Source organism: Pyrus communis, chromosome 9 (assembly GCF_041283825.1).
Source record: "Pyrus communis isolate YQ-2024b chromosome 9, ASM4128382v1, whole genome shotgun sequence".
Classification (NCBI taxonomy): domain Eukaryota; kingdom Viridiplantae; phylum Streptophyta; class Magnoliopsida; order Rosales; family Rosaceae; genus Pyrus; species Pyrus communis.
The window spans coordinates 6,020,727-6,036,208 of record NC_142573.1 but is presented as its reverse complement, the minus strand read 5'-3'; the positions used below and the strand labels follow the sequence as shown (position 1 = coordinate 6,036,208).

The 15,482-nt window shown below is 39.0% G+C and overlaps 1 protein-coding gene and 1 long non-coding RNA gene across 3 annotated transcripts; one reads left to right on the top strand and one right to left on the bottom strand.

Moving 5' to 3' along the window:
* Positions 1–4,073: 4,073 nt before the first annotated feature.
* Positions 4,074–8,868, top strand: LOC137739483 (glutamate receptor 3.4). 2 transcript variants are annotated; one of them, XM_068479062.2, is made up of 7 exons: positions 4,074–4,180; positions 4,765–5,165; positions 5,534–6,870; positions 6,958–7,235; positions 7,315–7,346; positions 7,438–7,847; positions 8,088–8,868. In XM_068479062.2, exons 2-7 carry the CDS (start codon positions 4,850–4,852, stop codon positions 8,634–8,636), a joined length of 2,922 nt encoding a protein of 973 aa, XP_068335163.2. In that variant the 5' UTR covers positions 4,074–4,180; positions 4,765–4,849; the 3' UTR covers positions 8,637–8,868. The 2 variants fall into 2 exon arrangements, with proteins under 2 accessions (XP_068335163.2, XP_068335162.2); XM_068479061.2 differs by lacking the exon at positions 4,074–4,180 and adding an exon at positions 4,445–4,686.
* Positions 8,869–11,399: 2,531 nt separating this feature from the next.
* Positions 11,400–11,817, bottom strand: LOC148694119 (uncharacterized). Its single transcript, XR_015966450.1, has 3 exons — positions 11,775–11,817; positions 11,577–11,660; positions 11,400–11,472 (listed from the first exon to the last, which is right to left on the bottom strand). It is a non-coding gene; the product is annotated as an uncharacterized LOC148694119 (long non-coding RNA).
* Positions 11,818–15,482: the final 3,665 nt, after the last annotated feature.

Sequence of the window (15,482 nt, the reverse complement as noted above, 5' to 3'; positions counted from 1 at the left end):
TTATCAATTTCCTTCGCATTACTCAATTTCCCAAACAAGGCTTTTGTCTCAAATATTTTATGGCTGCATCTAACGTCTCGTTAAACTGCCTACGTACCCTAAACAGGGATCAAGCCATTCATAGTTCATATAGTACTTCAAGCATTCACAATAATTATATATGAAAGTAATATGCCTAATCAATTTAAAAGTGTTGATAGAACTCTCAACAATATGTACGATAAAAAGGAAAAGATCCACTCACCTGGAGTCCACGCTATGGTTCTCTAGCGCACGCATCGAGGCGTCCTGAATGATTGGTCCCTGTGACCAATTATCAAATCACATCTCATAACTCTTATCCGTAGAATATGCAATTCACATAAAACACAACCTCAACGACATTCTAAAATAGTTTGAGACCCATTGACCACAAGTCAACCGTCGATCTTTGATCGACGATAGGGTTTACAACCTTGTATAACTTGACCCGGAAGATCCGCATATTAGATTTCTAATCCGCAACTCCCAACGATCCACAATATGTTTCTACAATAACATATTAAAATTTCATTACGATCCAACGGTCGGATCTCCGCCACTTAACTAAAACAAGTGGCCGTGAACATTTATTTTACTAACTTACAAATCCAATTCAGGAAGATCCGTAAGTCGGATTCCCGATCCATAAATTCCTATGATCTTTAAATATTACGTATTATAATGTAGCCAATTTTGGTGACGATCCAACGGTCGGATCGTCGATTCACATTTTTATCAAGTAACGTATCGTAACAAATTTAGGTTCCAATGATCAACCTACGTCATTCAAATAACAAAACTGAATTCAAGACATTCAACATAGCCTAAAAATAGCATTGGCGGCCCACTGGCCACGCGCCGCCGCACGTGCCGCCGCGGGTGGCAGTCGGCCGCCCCGACTCGCCGGAAAATTCAACTATTTTCAAAAATTCTCAAACTTCACAGAAATGAAGATCTCAGTGAGTGGAGAAACTTTCATACCTGCCACGAAGTCCAAAAGTGGACGGAAGATGGTCAATTTTGCCCACAAAGCCGGCGGGTGCCTAAAACTTCCCGACGTCGATTCGTCGTCTACGGTGGTCCAACGGGGTCAAGGTTGGTCGGGTTTTGCTCCTGGGATGAAGGGCTACAAAGCTCAAGTGGTGGCATCGGCCATCGCTTTGCCGATTTGCTGGAAAATCGAAAAGGGTGGCCGGAGCACCATTGATTTTCGTCAACTTTCGTGGCCTCAAACCGCCTCATACCATGGTTAATCAAGGTGGTTCTTGGGTGGGTTTTGTAGAGGGGAATGAGAGCTTCAAGATGGTGGTGGTGGCATCGAAAAACTCCACCGGAGTTGGCCGGAATCGGCCTTGGAAAATGGATGGTCGTGCATGTCGGGTCACGGTTTTTGGGGGGAGCTTTCCCTTTTTTTTTTTTTTTTTTGTTTCTTTTTCTTTTTCCTCTTTCTTTTTGATTGGCTGCCAACTTTACTTCTTCTTTCCTCCCTCCATTTTCTGATTGGGCTTCCCCCACAAAGTGGGGATTTAATTTAAATAAACATTAAACCTTGAATAACCAATTTCGAACGTCCGTAACTATACCGTTATAATCCGGACTCGCAAACGGCTTTCGCCTATACGTTCGTACCAATGAGTACTACGAGGATATGCTAAAAGAATAAGTTTCACATCTCTCAAATCGATGGTCTACGGAAGTCAAAGTCCTTGCCTCTAGGGCAATTTCGTAAATTCACGCTTTTAAAATAAAATAAAAACGTAAAATTTGGAACGGGTTGTCACAGTAGGGGTGGGTACGGTCCGGTTCAATCAGTTTCCACCCACAAACGGAATTGGAATCGAAAAATTTTAACAGTTCGGTTCGATGCAATTCTGTTTAAATTTATTACTAAAACCGTACGGTTAGGTTCATGATGGTTTCGGTTTGGTTCATCATTATATATATATATATATATATATATATATATATACTTTTTTTTTTTTTAATTTTCTACTTCTAATACCAAACACATATTTCAACCACAAATTCAAGTAAATTTGAGTTCCACTACTAGATCTACAAAATTTGTGACCGGAAGATAGAAAGTGTGCATATAAAATAAATCAAAATATAGAAAAGCTCATATCAAGACTAAAGTGTATATCTTGAACTAAAATTAAAGTGTATATAATGCATAATAGACTAGAAAATAATGGAGAAAAATAAAGCAGGGGGAAAAAATTGATAAAACAACAAAGGAGGAGAGAAGTGAAGAAAAATATTGGGCTTATGCACATGGTCTTCTTGGAAAATTGTCTTATTTATATAAAAATAATAATAAAACCATAATTTATATTAAAAATGGTAAGGTCCGGTTTGTCACATCCCGGCCCGAGGAGGGACCACTTCCCGGGCCCGACTCCACTACCGTAGCACGATATTGTCCGCTTTGGGCATACCATTACCTCACGGTTTTGTTTTTGGGAACTCACGAGCAACTTTCCAGTAGGTCACCCATCATGGAATTGCTCAAGCCCTCTTCTCGCTTAACTTCGGAGTTCCTACGGAACCCGAAGCCAGTGAGCTCCTAAAAGGCCTCGTGCTAGGTAGGGATGGGAATATACATATAAGGATCACTCCCCTGGGTGATGTGGGATGTCACAATCCACCCCCTTTGGGGCCCAACGTCCTCGTCGGCACATCACGGCCAGGGTTAGGCTCTGATACCAAATTGTCACATCCCGACCCGGGCGAGACCACTTCCCGGGCCCGACTCCACTGCCGTAGCACGATATTGTCCGCTTTGGGCTTACCATTCCCTCACGGTTTTGTTTTTGGGAACTCACGAGCAACTTCCCAGTGGGTCACCCATCATGGGATTGCTCTAGCCCCCTTCTCGCTTAACTTCGGAGTTCCTACGGAACCCGAAGCCAATGAGCTCCCAAAAGGCCTATTGCTAAGTAGGGATGGGAATATACATTTAAGGATCACTCCCCTGGGCGATGTGGGATGTCACAATCCACCCCCTTAGGGGTCCGACGTCCTCGTCGGCACATACGCGACCAGGGTTAGGCTCTGATACCAAATTGTCACATCCCGGCCCGAGGGGGGACCACTTCCCGGGCCCGACTCCACTACCGTAGCACGATATTGTCCGCTTTGGGCATACCATTACCTCACGATTTTGTTTTTGGGAACTCACGAGCAACTTCCCAGTGGGTCACCCATCATGGAATTGCTCAAGCCCTCTTCTCGCTTAACTTCGGAGTTCCTACGGAACCCGAAGCCAGTGAGCTCCCAAAAGGCCTCGTGCTAGGTAGGGATGAGAATATACATATAATAATCACTCCCCTGGGTGATGTGGGATGTCACAATCCACCCCTTTTGGGGCCCGACGTCCTCGTCGGCACATCACGGCCAGGGTTAGGCTCTGATACCAAATTGTCACATCCCGACCCGGGCGAGACCACTTCCCGGGCCCGACTCCACTACCGTAGCACGATATTGTCCGCTTTGGGCTTACCATTCCCCTGGTCGTGGTGTGCCGACGAGGACGTCGTGCCCCTAAGGGGGGTGGATTGTGACATCCCACATCGCCCAGGGGAATCAAATTGTCACATCCCGGCCCGGGGCGGATATACTTCCCGGGCCCGACTCCACCACCGTAGCACGATATTGTCCGCTTTGAGCTTACCATTCCCTCACGGTTTTGTTTTTGGGAACTCACGAGCAACTTCCCAGTGGGTCACCCATCATGGGATTGCTCTAGCCCCCTTCTCGCTTAACTTCGGAGTTCCTACAGAACCCGAAGCCAGTGAGCTCCCAAAAGGCCTCGTGCTAGGTAGGGATGGGAATATACATTTAAGGATCACACCCCTGGGCGATGTGGGATGTCACACGGTTCCTTCTGTTCTTAATATTTTCAAACCGAAACTGGAACTGTTTGAAATGGTTCGGTTTGGTTTTTGTTCCAATTTTGAATTTTTTGGTCAACTAGGTTTTTTACCCTTTTTCTTGTCACAATTCGATTCGGTTTTTTGATTTGACGGTTTTTATGCCCACCCGTAGTTCTGGGAAGACAGAAGTCTAGCTGAGACTATAAGAGAAACAGCATATGCAGATGCATATGTACAGTCTAAACTGTTGAAAGCTAAAGCTTCACCCAACTTTGGCTATTCAGGTATCTAAAAATGCTATCTTCTTCCACTCAACTTCTTTTGGAAAATCTTATTGTTTAAGGCTGTTATTTTATTTTAACTTTTTGTGTACTTTTATGTTCTGCATGTGGTTTGCTTCACCAACTTGTTCATATAAATACTTGGTATTTTATATTGTTTAGGAATAGGGGTTCCTGGCTTGATTTGGTAATGATGGTAGTTTAGTACACTGATTAGCCGTTCAAAATTGGAGTTTTGGGTAAAACCCATGTCAAAATTGTTCTTCTGGTTCCCATTTGGGTATTAATTTTAATTTTTAGAAACCACGTGGTCTAAGCCATTATTCAAGAGGATTTTAATTGGTTTTATTTATTTATATTTGTTAATAGGAGTTTTTGAGTAAAGCCTCATGTTCAAGCTTGTTCTTTTGGTTCCATTTGGGTATCAATTTCAAGAATCCAAGGTGTTTTAAGACAATATTAAAGTAGAATTTTAATTGGGTTTTTGCTGCAAAATCTTGGTGTTCAAGGTAAAATATATAATCTGGATTATCTTCTGAGAATTTTGGAACCCATGATGTTAATCTTCAATCTGCCATTCTTTACAGGTCTTTGTTAAGTTTGATTCACTGCTTAGTCCAAGTTGAAGACTTAACAAGTTTTCGACCGGCAGTTGCAGAGATTTCTGTAGGCATGGAGGTATTGCTGATGAATAGGTCTACTGACCATGTATGCAAGACAAGAACACTGCTTGCATTGATCTTGTGCATGTGGGTGTCCATGCAAGTGATGGCTGGAACAGAAAATGCCACGCATTTGTCTGCCAGGCCAAGTTCTCTGAATATTGGAGCTCTGTTTACTTTCAATTCCGTTATTGGGAGGGCAGCCAAGCCGGCAATTTTAGCTGCAATTGATGATGTCAATTCTGATCAAAGCATTCTTCGCGGGACAAAATTGAACATTATTCTCCATGACACGAATTGCAGTGGATTTCTTGGAACTGTTGAAGGTATTCCTACAACCTGCTTCTTTTATGGTCTACTGGAGTGGAAAAACAGGATCCTACTAAATAAGAAACCAGCTTTTAGATCAAGCTGCTACTGATTTCATTTATCAAATTAGTTGCCATCATAATGCTGAATTTTATTGCTAGATGATCAGAGTCTCGAAATACTAGTCCTTGGTTCTATGTATTTGCATTATGATCTGTAAATTGGTTGTTTTGTAAGATTCTTCCTGCTTGAGCACTGCATTTCGAATTTTGTTGGCATCACCATGTCCTTGTCTCAGAATGGATAAATTTATAAATATTATTGTTATCCCTGCCTCGCTCTGTCTTAAAACTAAAAAAATAAAGTGATGTCTTTCTCGTTGCAGCTATGGAGCTGATTGAAAACGACGTGGTTGCTGCAGTCGGCCCACAATCCTCTGGAATAGCTCATGTCATATCCCATGTTGTTAATGAGCTCCATGTACCACTTCTATCATTTGGAGCAACAGACCCCTCCCTTGCTGCTCTCCAATTCCCATATTTTGTCCGAACCACACAGAGTGACTATTTCCAAATGTATGCGGTTGCTGATTTAGTTGAGTATTTTGGATGGAGAGAAGTAATAGCAATCTTTGTAGATGATGATTATGGCAGAAACGGGATTTCTATACTAGGCGATGCCTTGGCGGTGAAGCGTTCTAAGATCTCATACAAGGCTGCCTTCTCTCCTGGAGCCCCCAAAAGCGATATCAATGAATTGTTGGTGGGAGTGAACCTCATGGAATCTCGGGTTTATATTGTACATGTTAATCCCGACTCCGGTTTAACTATTTTTTCCATTGCCAAGTCACTTGGAATGATGACCAGTGGCTATGTCTGGATTGCGACGGATTGGCTTCCTTCTCATTTAGATTCACTAAATCCCCCTGGCCCCGACACAATGAATCTCTTACAAGGGGTTGTTGCTCTTCGTCATCATACCCCAGATACTGATCTCAAAAAGCGCTTTATGTCTAGATGGAGCAAATTGCAACATGACGGGAGTCCAAGCTTCAATTCTTATGCGCTCTATGCATACGACTCTATTTGGCTAGCAGCCCGTGCTCTTGATGTTTTCTTCAACGAAGGTGGGAATGTATCTTTCTCTAATGACCGAAGGTTGAATGACACAAATCGAAGCACACTGCATTTAACATCACTCCGTATTTTTGATGGAGGCCAAAAATATCTACAGACGATTCTTAAGATGAACTTCACAGGTATAAGTGGTCAGATTGAGTTTGATCAAGATAAATATCTAGTTCGTCCAGCATATGACATTCTGAATATTGGAGGAACTGGTTCCCGTAGAGTTGGCTATTGGTCAAATTCTACTGGTCTCTCAGTCATTGCTCCAGAGATATTATATAAGAAGCCATTCAATAGGAATACGACTGCTCAACTTTATAGCGTTATATGGCCTGGTGAAGTTACAGCTATACCTCGGGGATGGGTATTTCCCAACAATGGCAGGCCACTGCGAATTGGAGTGCCTTATCGGGTAAGTTACGAAGATTTTGTGGTTAAAGATAAGAGCCCTCCAGGGGTCAGAGGATACTGTATTGATGTCTTTGAAGCTGCTGTAAACTTACTGCCGTATGCTGTGCCACGGACATATATGTTGTATGGAGATGGTAAGAGGAATCCTGAGTACAGCAGTCTTGTAGCCCAGGTTGCGCAAAATGTGAGTATTTAGGTTAACAGAATCACCTTTATGTACAGTTTTGTCTAATCAAAACTTTGATTTGCTCACTTCCTTTTTCCTTTTCAGAAATTTGATGCAGCTGTTGGAGATATTACAATTACTACTAATAGGACAAGAATAGTTGATTTTACACAGCCTTACATGGAATCGGGACTTGTTGTAGTTGTTCCTGTCAAAGAGGAAAAATCAAACGCTTGGGCTTTCCTCAAGCCATTTACTTACCAGATGTGGTTGGTCACCGGTGCCTTCTTCCTTTTCGTGGGAGCTGTTGTTTGGATTCTTGAGCACCGGATCAATCATGAGTTCCGTGGTCCACCGAGCCAACAGCTCATAACCATTTTTTGGTTAGTATATCTTACATCATTATGGCCGTTGATAAGTGCCTATACGAGTACTTTTACTGATACCGCTTTTGATTTGCAGGTTTAGTTTCTCCACAATGTTTTTCTCACAGAGTATGTACTTCATGCTTAATCTTCCTTTATCTCGTGAATGCAACTCGTAATATTAACTACTAACATCCTTTGCGACTTGGACTTGGTGCAGGAGAGAACACTGTGAGCACCCTGGGACGGCTGGTGCTGATTATATGGTTATTTGTAGTGTTAATTATCAATTCCAGCTACACGGCTAGTTTGACTTCAATTCTCACGGTGCAACGGCTGACGTCACGGATTGAAGGGATTGACAACTTGATATCAAGTAATGATCGAATCGGAGTTCAAGACGGGTCATTCGTTTGGAGGTATTTGGTTGATGAGATGAACATAGCGGAATCTAGACTGGTTAAGTTGGAAGACATGGAAGCCTATATTAAAGCCCTTACAGATGGACCGACACGTGGTGGGGTAGCTGCCATCGTTGATGAGCTTCCTTACATTGAGTTGTTTATGTCCAGCACCAAATGCGCATTCAGGACAGTAGGGCCGGAGTTTAGCAAAAGCGGATGGGGATTTGTAAGTATTTATACATTTAGATTTGGAAAAATGAATACTCTGACCATGAAATGCTGATCTTCAACCACACTGCCTTTATTATTTTTCTTATGGATGCCTTATACAGGAACAAATAACATTATCGTTAAAAATTCAGTGTTTCGGTTTTTAATTTTATTGAATGATGCATTTGTCAGTTAGGAATTCACAAGACAGCCACAACATTGTTTTGTACTCTCATATTTAGTTTCCTTGTCTCAGGCCTTCCAAAAGGATTCTCCTCTTGCTGTTGACTTGTCGACTGCAATTCTTCAACTCTCAGAGAACGGTGATCTGCAAAAGATCCGTAATAAGTGGCTTACGCATAACGAGTGCCCTACTCAACTCAATAAAGTTGATGGAGGCCAGCTATCTCTAACAAGCTTTTGGGGCCTGTTTCTTATCTGCGGTATTGCATGCTTCCTTGCTCTTGCGGTGTTCTTCTGTAGGATCCTTTGTCAATACCGCAGGTTTACCCCCGAGCCTGTGGAAGCGGACGTTGAGGAGATTGGACCTACCAACACGAGATCTCGACGCTTACTCTGGTCAACTATTTTTAAGGATCTTATGGTCTTTGTAGATAAGAAAGAAGCAGAGATAAAGCACATGCTTAAGCGAAAGACTAGTGATAGTAAGCACGAAGCTAGCCCGAGCGCTGATGGGCGGCTGCATTCCCTTCGTGAGGAAGATTTGAGCGCTGATGGGCAGCTGCATTCCCTTCGTGAGGAAGATTTGAGAGCTGATGGGCGGCTGCATTCCCTTCGTACGTGAGGAAGATTTGCTTTCGGCGGGTTGATTTTGGAGTGCCCACTCAGCACTCGGTTAATCAAATTTTATCCAATCCCTGTGGCATAAGCTACGTATATAGAATAACACTAGAAAGTTCTACCCGCACGTTGCTATGGGATTAAAAATTATAGGAAAGATTATGTTTCAAAGATGTAAAGTCTATGCCATGAAAGATTTATACTATTTACATATGAAAGATTTAATCTATGCAACAGACATCAAAACTTGTAGAAGTTTTATTACTTTATCTAGAATGATAAAATACGACAAATATTGTTTACAGCAACGCTCAATTTTTTTCTCCAGTACTATTGATTGTTAAGAAATCACCCTAGGCAACGAAAGAAAATACTGTAACACATGAAATTAATTTATATGACAATGGAATTATACTGTAAAGAAAATAAGAATATAGTATGGTTACCTTTTCAGCAATTTTATAGCACCTCATCAACTTTTGTGCGTTTGCCTCTTTGATTAGTTTTGTCTCACTACCTTAAATGTATAACAAAGATTGAAAATGATAAATGTATATTAGATAAAAGCTGGATGAAAAATAGAAGAACACACTGTTTGTTTGGTAGGTTGTAAACAGAAAGTTATATACCCATCGATCAATTGGGGTGGCAAAAGTTGTATAGCTGAAGTTGCAATGTAAGCGTTCTATATCACTGCGACTGTGCATCATTCATTTCTTAGCTTCTTTTAGTTCAAACCACCTAAACCAAAGAAAACAAACAAAATATTAAGTACAGTTTATCATCTGTCTTTGCAATTTAACTTCTAACATGACTAAATATAATCTGAAGGTAATAAAGCTTGAGCCTAATTCTATCAGCCAAAAGGGAGGAACACTAAATTTTACACACGAAGTCCCAAGGGGTTTGATAAAGAAATCCCAAAACAGAAACTATAATTTGAAAACTGTGCACAGATGGTCAACTTTGTTCAAATGTCTTAATAAAGTACATCCACCAAATTAGAAATATTAAGTTGTGAAAAATGAAGCTAATTCCTTTATAATAACAAAATGTTGGTCAAAATACCACAATGTGAACAAATATATCATAAAGGACAAATAGAAAAATGATACTTACCAATATCGACATATGGATTGCTTCGAAAGAATGTTACATGCATTGTTATTATCTCAATGGTTTGATCTGCGATAAGAAGAGTAACTATTTAGAAAGCAGCATCATTGCCACTTGCTAGTCTTCCTACATGATTTAAGAATATAACTACTTAAATAGATATGGGATCACATTGACCATAAATTATTACATGCAACTCAAAAACAAAAAAAAAAAAAAAAAAAAAAAAAAAAAAAGAGAATAGAGTCGTCAGAAAAATCGAAACTTGCCGGAAAAAGTAATTGTTACGCAACTAGATCGCTTTTAATAATTGCACATTTAAATCTTTTTCTTGATCAGTAAGATGTCATAAATACAATGTTCCACAGTTCATTACATTTTCATTTCTAGCCATCAGAACTTGAAACACATAACTAATGAGTGTTATAGAAACTTACCACAACATTGTCAAAAGAGAATATAAGACCATAAGTTTCATCCAGTTTGATGACATATAGTATTCGTTTAAGAAAATCTTATTGCAGTTTGTCTTCCAAAAAATCCTACTCTTAGTAAAAATTAACAGTAGTAAGTCATAACATAATCAGTATTAATTTCGACAGAGCATAAAAAACAATGACTACTATACATATAATTCCATAAATTACACCACATCAACCTTGAGAGGTCCAACATGTCCAAAACTCTCAAAACCTTCTCCATATTTAGCTCCAATCGCCTAAAAACACTGAAGAGTGGAGGAAAAAAACATAAATTCATCAAAATTTGCTACCCAAGGTTAAGTTAAAAATGGAAAGTATTTTCATTGGCGAATATATGCATGAGTATTAGTTACTCTGTTGAACTGTTGGCAACACGGAAAATACTCTTCCATTCTCTTACCCACCAAAAAAAAAAAGGCACTATAAAAATCTCAGAGAAATTCTTTGCAAGATTATCGAAATTACAAAAGTGGTAAACCAGCAAGTCATGTTTTGGATCAATGTTGGACCACATTTGTTTCACTTTAACTGTCATAATTACAACCTCAAGATTAGATTCTAATTCCACAATTAGATGAGCAATGCTTCTTGATTCTGCATGATTATTGGCATTTGCAATTCACACAACCTTAAATTTTAAAAGAACACACAAAAGAAACAGAACATAAAGTATCCCTCTCTTTTTACCTTCTCAAAAACGTGTCTTAGGGAAGCTGTTGTCAGAGGCTTAGCCTTCTAATGTTTACAATCCACGAAATAAAAAACAAATAGAAAAGAGCCTCTATAACCAAAATATGCATGATGGTATTTTTCATTAGACAAATTAGTTATTGATTAAAAATTGGGTAGTATAATTCTAATTACCTTTTAAGTCCTAGTTTTAGCTTTCCTTATTTAATGGCTTTTAGAGCTGAAAGTTTGAAAGCGACCGCAAATAAAAGATCAAAAGAAATTTAAATTCATACAAATTAATAAAACCCCAGAAGAGAAAACTGAGTTTGAAGTTTTTGCTGAACTCACAACACATAAAAGATCTGTTTTTGTAACACATTTAGTTTCTTGGGTTCAAATTTTGGGAAAATAATAATTGATACATGAAAAAAATATGTCGGAAAAATATGTTGAAAAGAAGATGAGTTGTTCATATTATTTGATTTGATATAGTTTGGTAATACTCACTGGTCCACTTTGATGCTAGAGAGTGGTTGGCCATATGGCTTGAACAGCGAAACATATGCGCTTCTGTGTAAATACAATACCAAAACAAAAAATGAACAAAAATTCTATGAAAATTAACATCTCTTATTCCATACAATATATACAGTATATATGAGTAAATTGCTTACGGGTCTGACTTCAATATAACCCCACTCATCTTCATCCATCTAGAATCCCTACAGCTGCTACTGTTGTAGTTCCTGCAGCTGCTACTGCTATATTGAAATTGAAGACCTTAGATAGTTTATTTCACATTCTTACACACATGACAAACCAAAAAACATTTAAAACATATAAATAATCTAAAAAAAAGGCCAATTTAATACCTTTTCTCAAACAGGTGATAAGCACTGATAACAGAAAAAATAGTTGAACAACCATTGTGAAAAATACACCCAAAGAGTTAGTGAAATTAGATATCGAACATGAAATCATTATAAAACAACATGAATAAATAAAGGAAGACATAACAACTCACCCTTACCGAAATCAATCAAACACTGTAAATCTGCAATTAACAAAACAAACAGTAAAAGTTCAAATAATCAAACATGCCAAAATTAAAAAGAAAAAGAAACATGCAACAATATAAATCTATTAAACATAAGTTAAGATAACATTAATGAATTTGACCTACTATTTTACTTGTATATTTGTTTTTGGAATTTTGAGTGAATGAACGGCAAAAGAACATATAACAAAATAACAGAAGCGTACACCATTGAAGGAAGCCCGCCCGGCCAACCGGCACAGACATCAGCAAAGGTACAAAGCCCGATTGCACTGAAGAATCAGAAGACCAAATCACTATATGAGCAACCCAAATGAGAGGTAGAGGGGAGTGAGCGAGCGAGAGAGATAGAGGCAGAGAGAGAAACTAAATTACTAGTTTTCTCAGCATGGACCTCACCATCGCATGAAGGCTGTGTAACGGCCTCATTTAGTGATCGAATCATGACATGATTGAGACTAGGTTGAATTCAGTATGATATGTTTACGGAACGATAATGAGAATAGTAAGAAATTAGAAAACTTGGGAGTAATAGGCATGGTTGCGACATAATTGATATTAGGTTAAATCCAGCTGCCTAGAGTCATATCCTAATACACAATGGCCTCTTTTCGTGATCATCCATTACATGATTTAGACTAGATTGAAACCAATATTGTTTGGTCCCATTTAGTGGGCGAATCATGACACGACTAAGAATAAGTTAAATCTAGTTGCATAGAGACTAGAGCCATCTACCTTGGAGAGGGGATTTATTTTGTCTAATGTGTGGGACATTTTATTTAATGTTCCAATCCCTCTTCTATTTATTAAGAGCACCAAGCGTGGGACAACAATACAATAATTCTTTACAATTACAACCGTCATGTCATGCTCTCTCCGTGCTAGTTTATCAAAACCAACCACCAACTCTACATAGAAACCTAATTTTGTGTCCTTAATTAAGTTTGACATATGAGGTTTTTTTTAATTAATTGCAGCATGACAATCAATGGATGGGTCTTCATGATCTCAGTTGGGCTAAATGCAGCTGCAAGGTCAGTGCCATATTCATATATATTACATACATGCACCTGATGAAGGGGATCCCGCTTCACTATAGCCGGAGCTGAATCCATATCGATAAACATTTTGAAATGATATCAAAAGCTGTACAATCAATTATCGGAAGTATCAATAATATGAACGATATGTTGATAACCCGATACAGTTAGAATATGATTGTCGATATCTCCCGCTCCAGCTACAATGGATTCGAATTCCTCTTACGAAGGGTCCTATACATAAATATTGATAGGTCACAAAACTTTTTTATGTAGAGAACATGGAATTATTTAAACTTACTTTTACTTTTCAAGATTTACTGCAAGCAATGTGAGAGTGAGTAATGAGCTTGGAGCTGGACATCCAAAGTCTACAGCATTTTCAGTTGTGGTGGTGACTGTAGTCTCTTTCATTATCTCAATCTTCGCAGCCGTAGTTGTTCTTTTACTGCGTCATAAGTTGAGCTACGCCTTTACCGAAGGTGAAGCCGTGGCTGCTGCTGTATCTGATCTCTGCCCGCTTCTCGCCCTCACCCTCCTCCTTAACGGAGTGCAGCCAGTTTTGTCCGGTATATATAAATTGGAGCATTCGTTCATGAACTTGCCTACGTTAAATGAAACATATGCTAACTAATGTAAATGCACGAATCCAAGTGTTGCTGTTGGGTGTGGATGGCAAGCTTTTGTTGCGTATGTGAATGTTGGATGTTATTACGTGGTTGGAGTACCATTTGGTGCGCTTTTAGGGTTTTGCTTCAAGCTCAGCGCCAAGGCACAAAAAATAAAAATAAAAAATAATTTCGTAGTTCTCGTTACTAAACTAATCTGATCGCATGATGCGAGTTTTTACTAATATTTAAGTTTCGTATCATTTGATGCACTAATGTGATTGAAAAAAAGTATCATACAAATGATGATGACTATAACAATTATGTACGATGATTTTGTAGGGAATATGGTTAGGAATGGTGGGGGGCACATTGGTGCAAACACTCATCCTACTGTGGGTGACCATTCGGACTGACCGGAACAAAGAGGTATCAGATTTGAGTGCCACTTTTCTTTGACTTCAAAATTTTTTATTATAATTATTTTTGGGATTATCTTGCATGATTTATTAACATTATAAGTGATTTAATTTTTTTTTTTTTTTAATATAATCGTTATTAATATGAAAACATACATTTGAATTGAATTGCAGGTGGAAGAGGCAAAGAAAAGGCTGAATAAATGGGATGTGAAGAAGCCACTCAAGTAGTGAGAAAACAGTTGTGAAAGAAGGAACATTCATTTTTGGGTGTGATTATGATTTGATTTAAGATACAGAACAATATGTACTGTAAAACAATTTAATCATTATTATCTTCCAGGATTCTACCATTCACTGCTGTTTTATGATAACTTTCTGTTACGATATGACAAAATTATGCACGACCTGATGCTACGACATGAACACACACGAAAGTTTAATGTTTGGATTGAGCATTAACGGTCAGAGCAATTAAAAAGGGTTGTGTTTGTGAGAAGAAACAAAATGAATATATTTTCTTTTATTTTTTAAGCTATTGACTATACTTTTCCTTAATGGCTTGGGTTCGAATGGATTCGTTTAGACTCGATCCGTTTGCCAGGTCAACTTTTCAGCATCTACCTTAATGTGAAAATACAGATACTGGAATTGCTCGCGGTAATGCAAGTACAATCGATAATTCTGACACATTTGACAAGCAGGAATGTGAATACAAAAATGAAACAATCCAAGGCTATTACTTCTTCTTCCCTGCTTTTCCCTCCTTCCTTCTTATGATTTCATCAGCATATTTCACACCCTTACCTTTGTACGGTTCCGGGGACGTCTCCATTTCCTGATCGACGCAGCAAACTGACCGATAGCACTCTTGTCATATCCGCTAACAACGATTCTGGTGTTTTCTTCGACCTTGACTTGTATGACATCAGGGATATCCATCCTAACCGGATGGGAGAATCCAAGACTTAGTACCAAGATCTTTCCTTCTAAAGTAGCTCGGTATCCGACGCCTACCAGTTGCAACCTCTTATCAAATCCTTTTGACACCCCCACCACCATGTTGTCCGTAAGCGTCCTAAGCAAATTATTCAAACAGGCACATAAGGAACAAACCATAAAGAATAAGGCTGGTTTATTGTTTAAAGTGCATAGCTGAAGATGGAAGAAATGTACCCGAAAAGGCCATGCATTTGATTGGTCCTTCTAGTTGTAAGAATCCTTTGTGGACTTAACTACTTGTGATAAAGGTGGAATTACATGTGGATAATACAACTTCAATAAGAGTTTGATACGTGGAAAACTAACGTCCTATGATTCAGGAAACACATTTGGAATGTTTGGGATGCAACTGCCATCCACTAACCCTTTTTCCACTGAACTTGATACAACGAGACAATAACCAACTCACCCATGATAGATGAGAGTTGGCAGCTGTTGTTTCTATACATGT

Coding starts and splice junctions, on each gene's coding strand:
- LOC137739483 (XM_068479062.2), top strand. CDS start 4,850: ATGGAGGTATTGCTGATGAATAGGTCTACTGACCATGTATGCAAGACA. Junction 6,871..6,957: donor TAGCCCAGGTTGCGCAAAAT/GTGAGTATTTAG, acceptor TTTCCTTTTCAG/AAATTTGATGCAGCTGTTGG. Junction 7,848..8,087: donor GCAAAAGCGGATGGGGATTT/GTAAGTATTTAT, acceptor TCCTTGTCTCAG/GCCTTCCAAAAGGATTCTCC.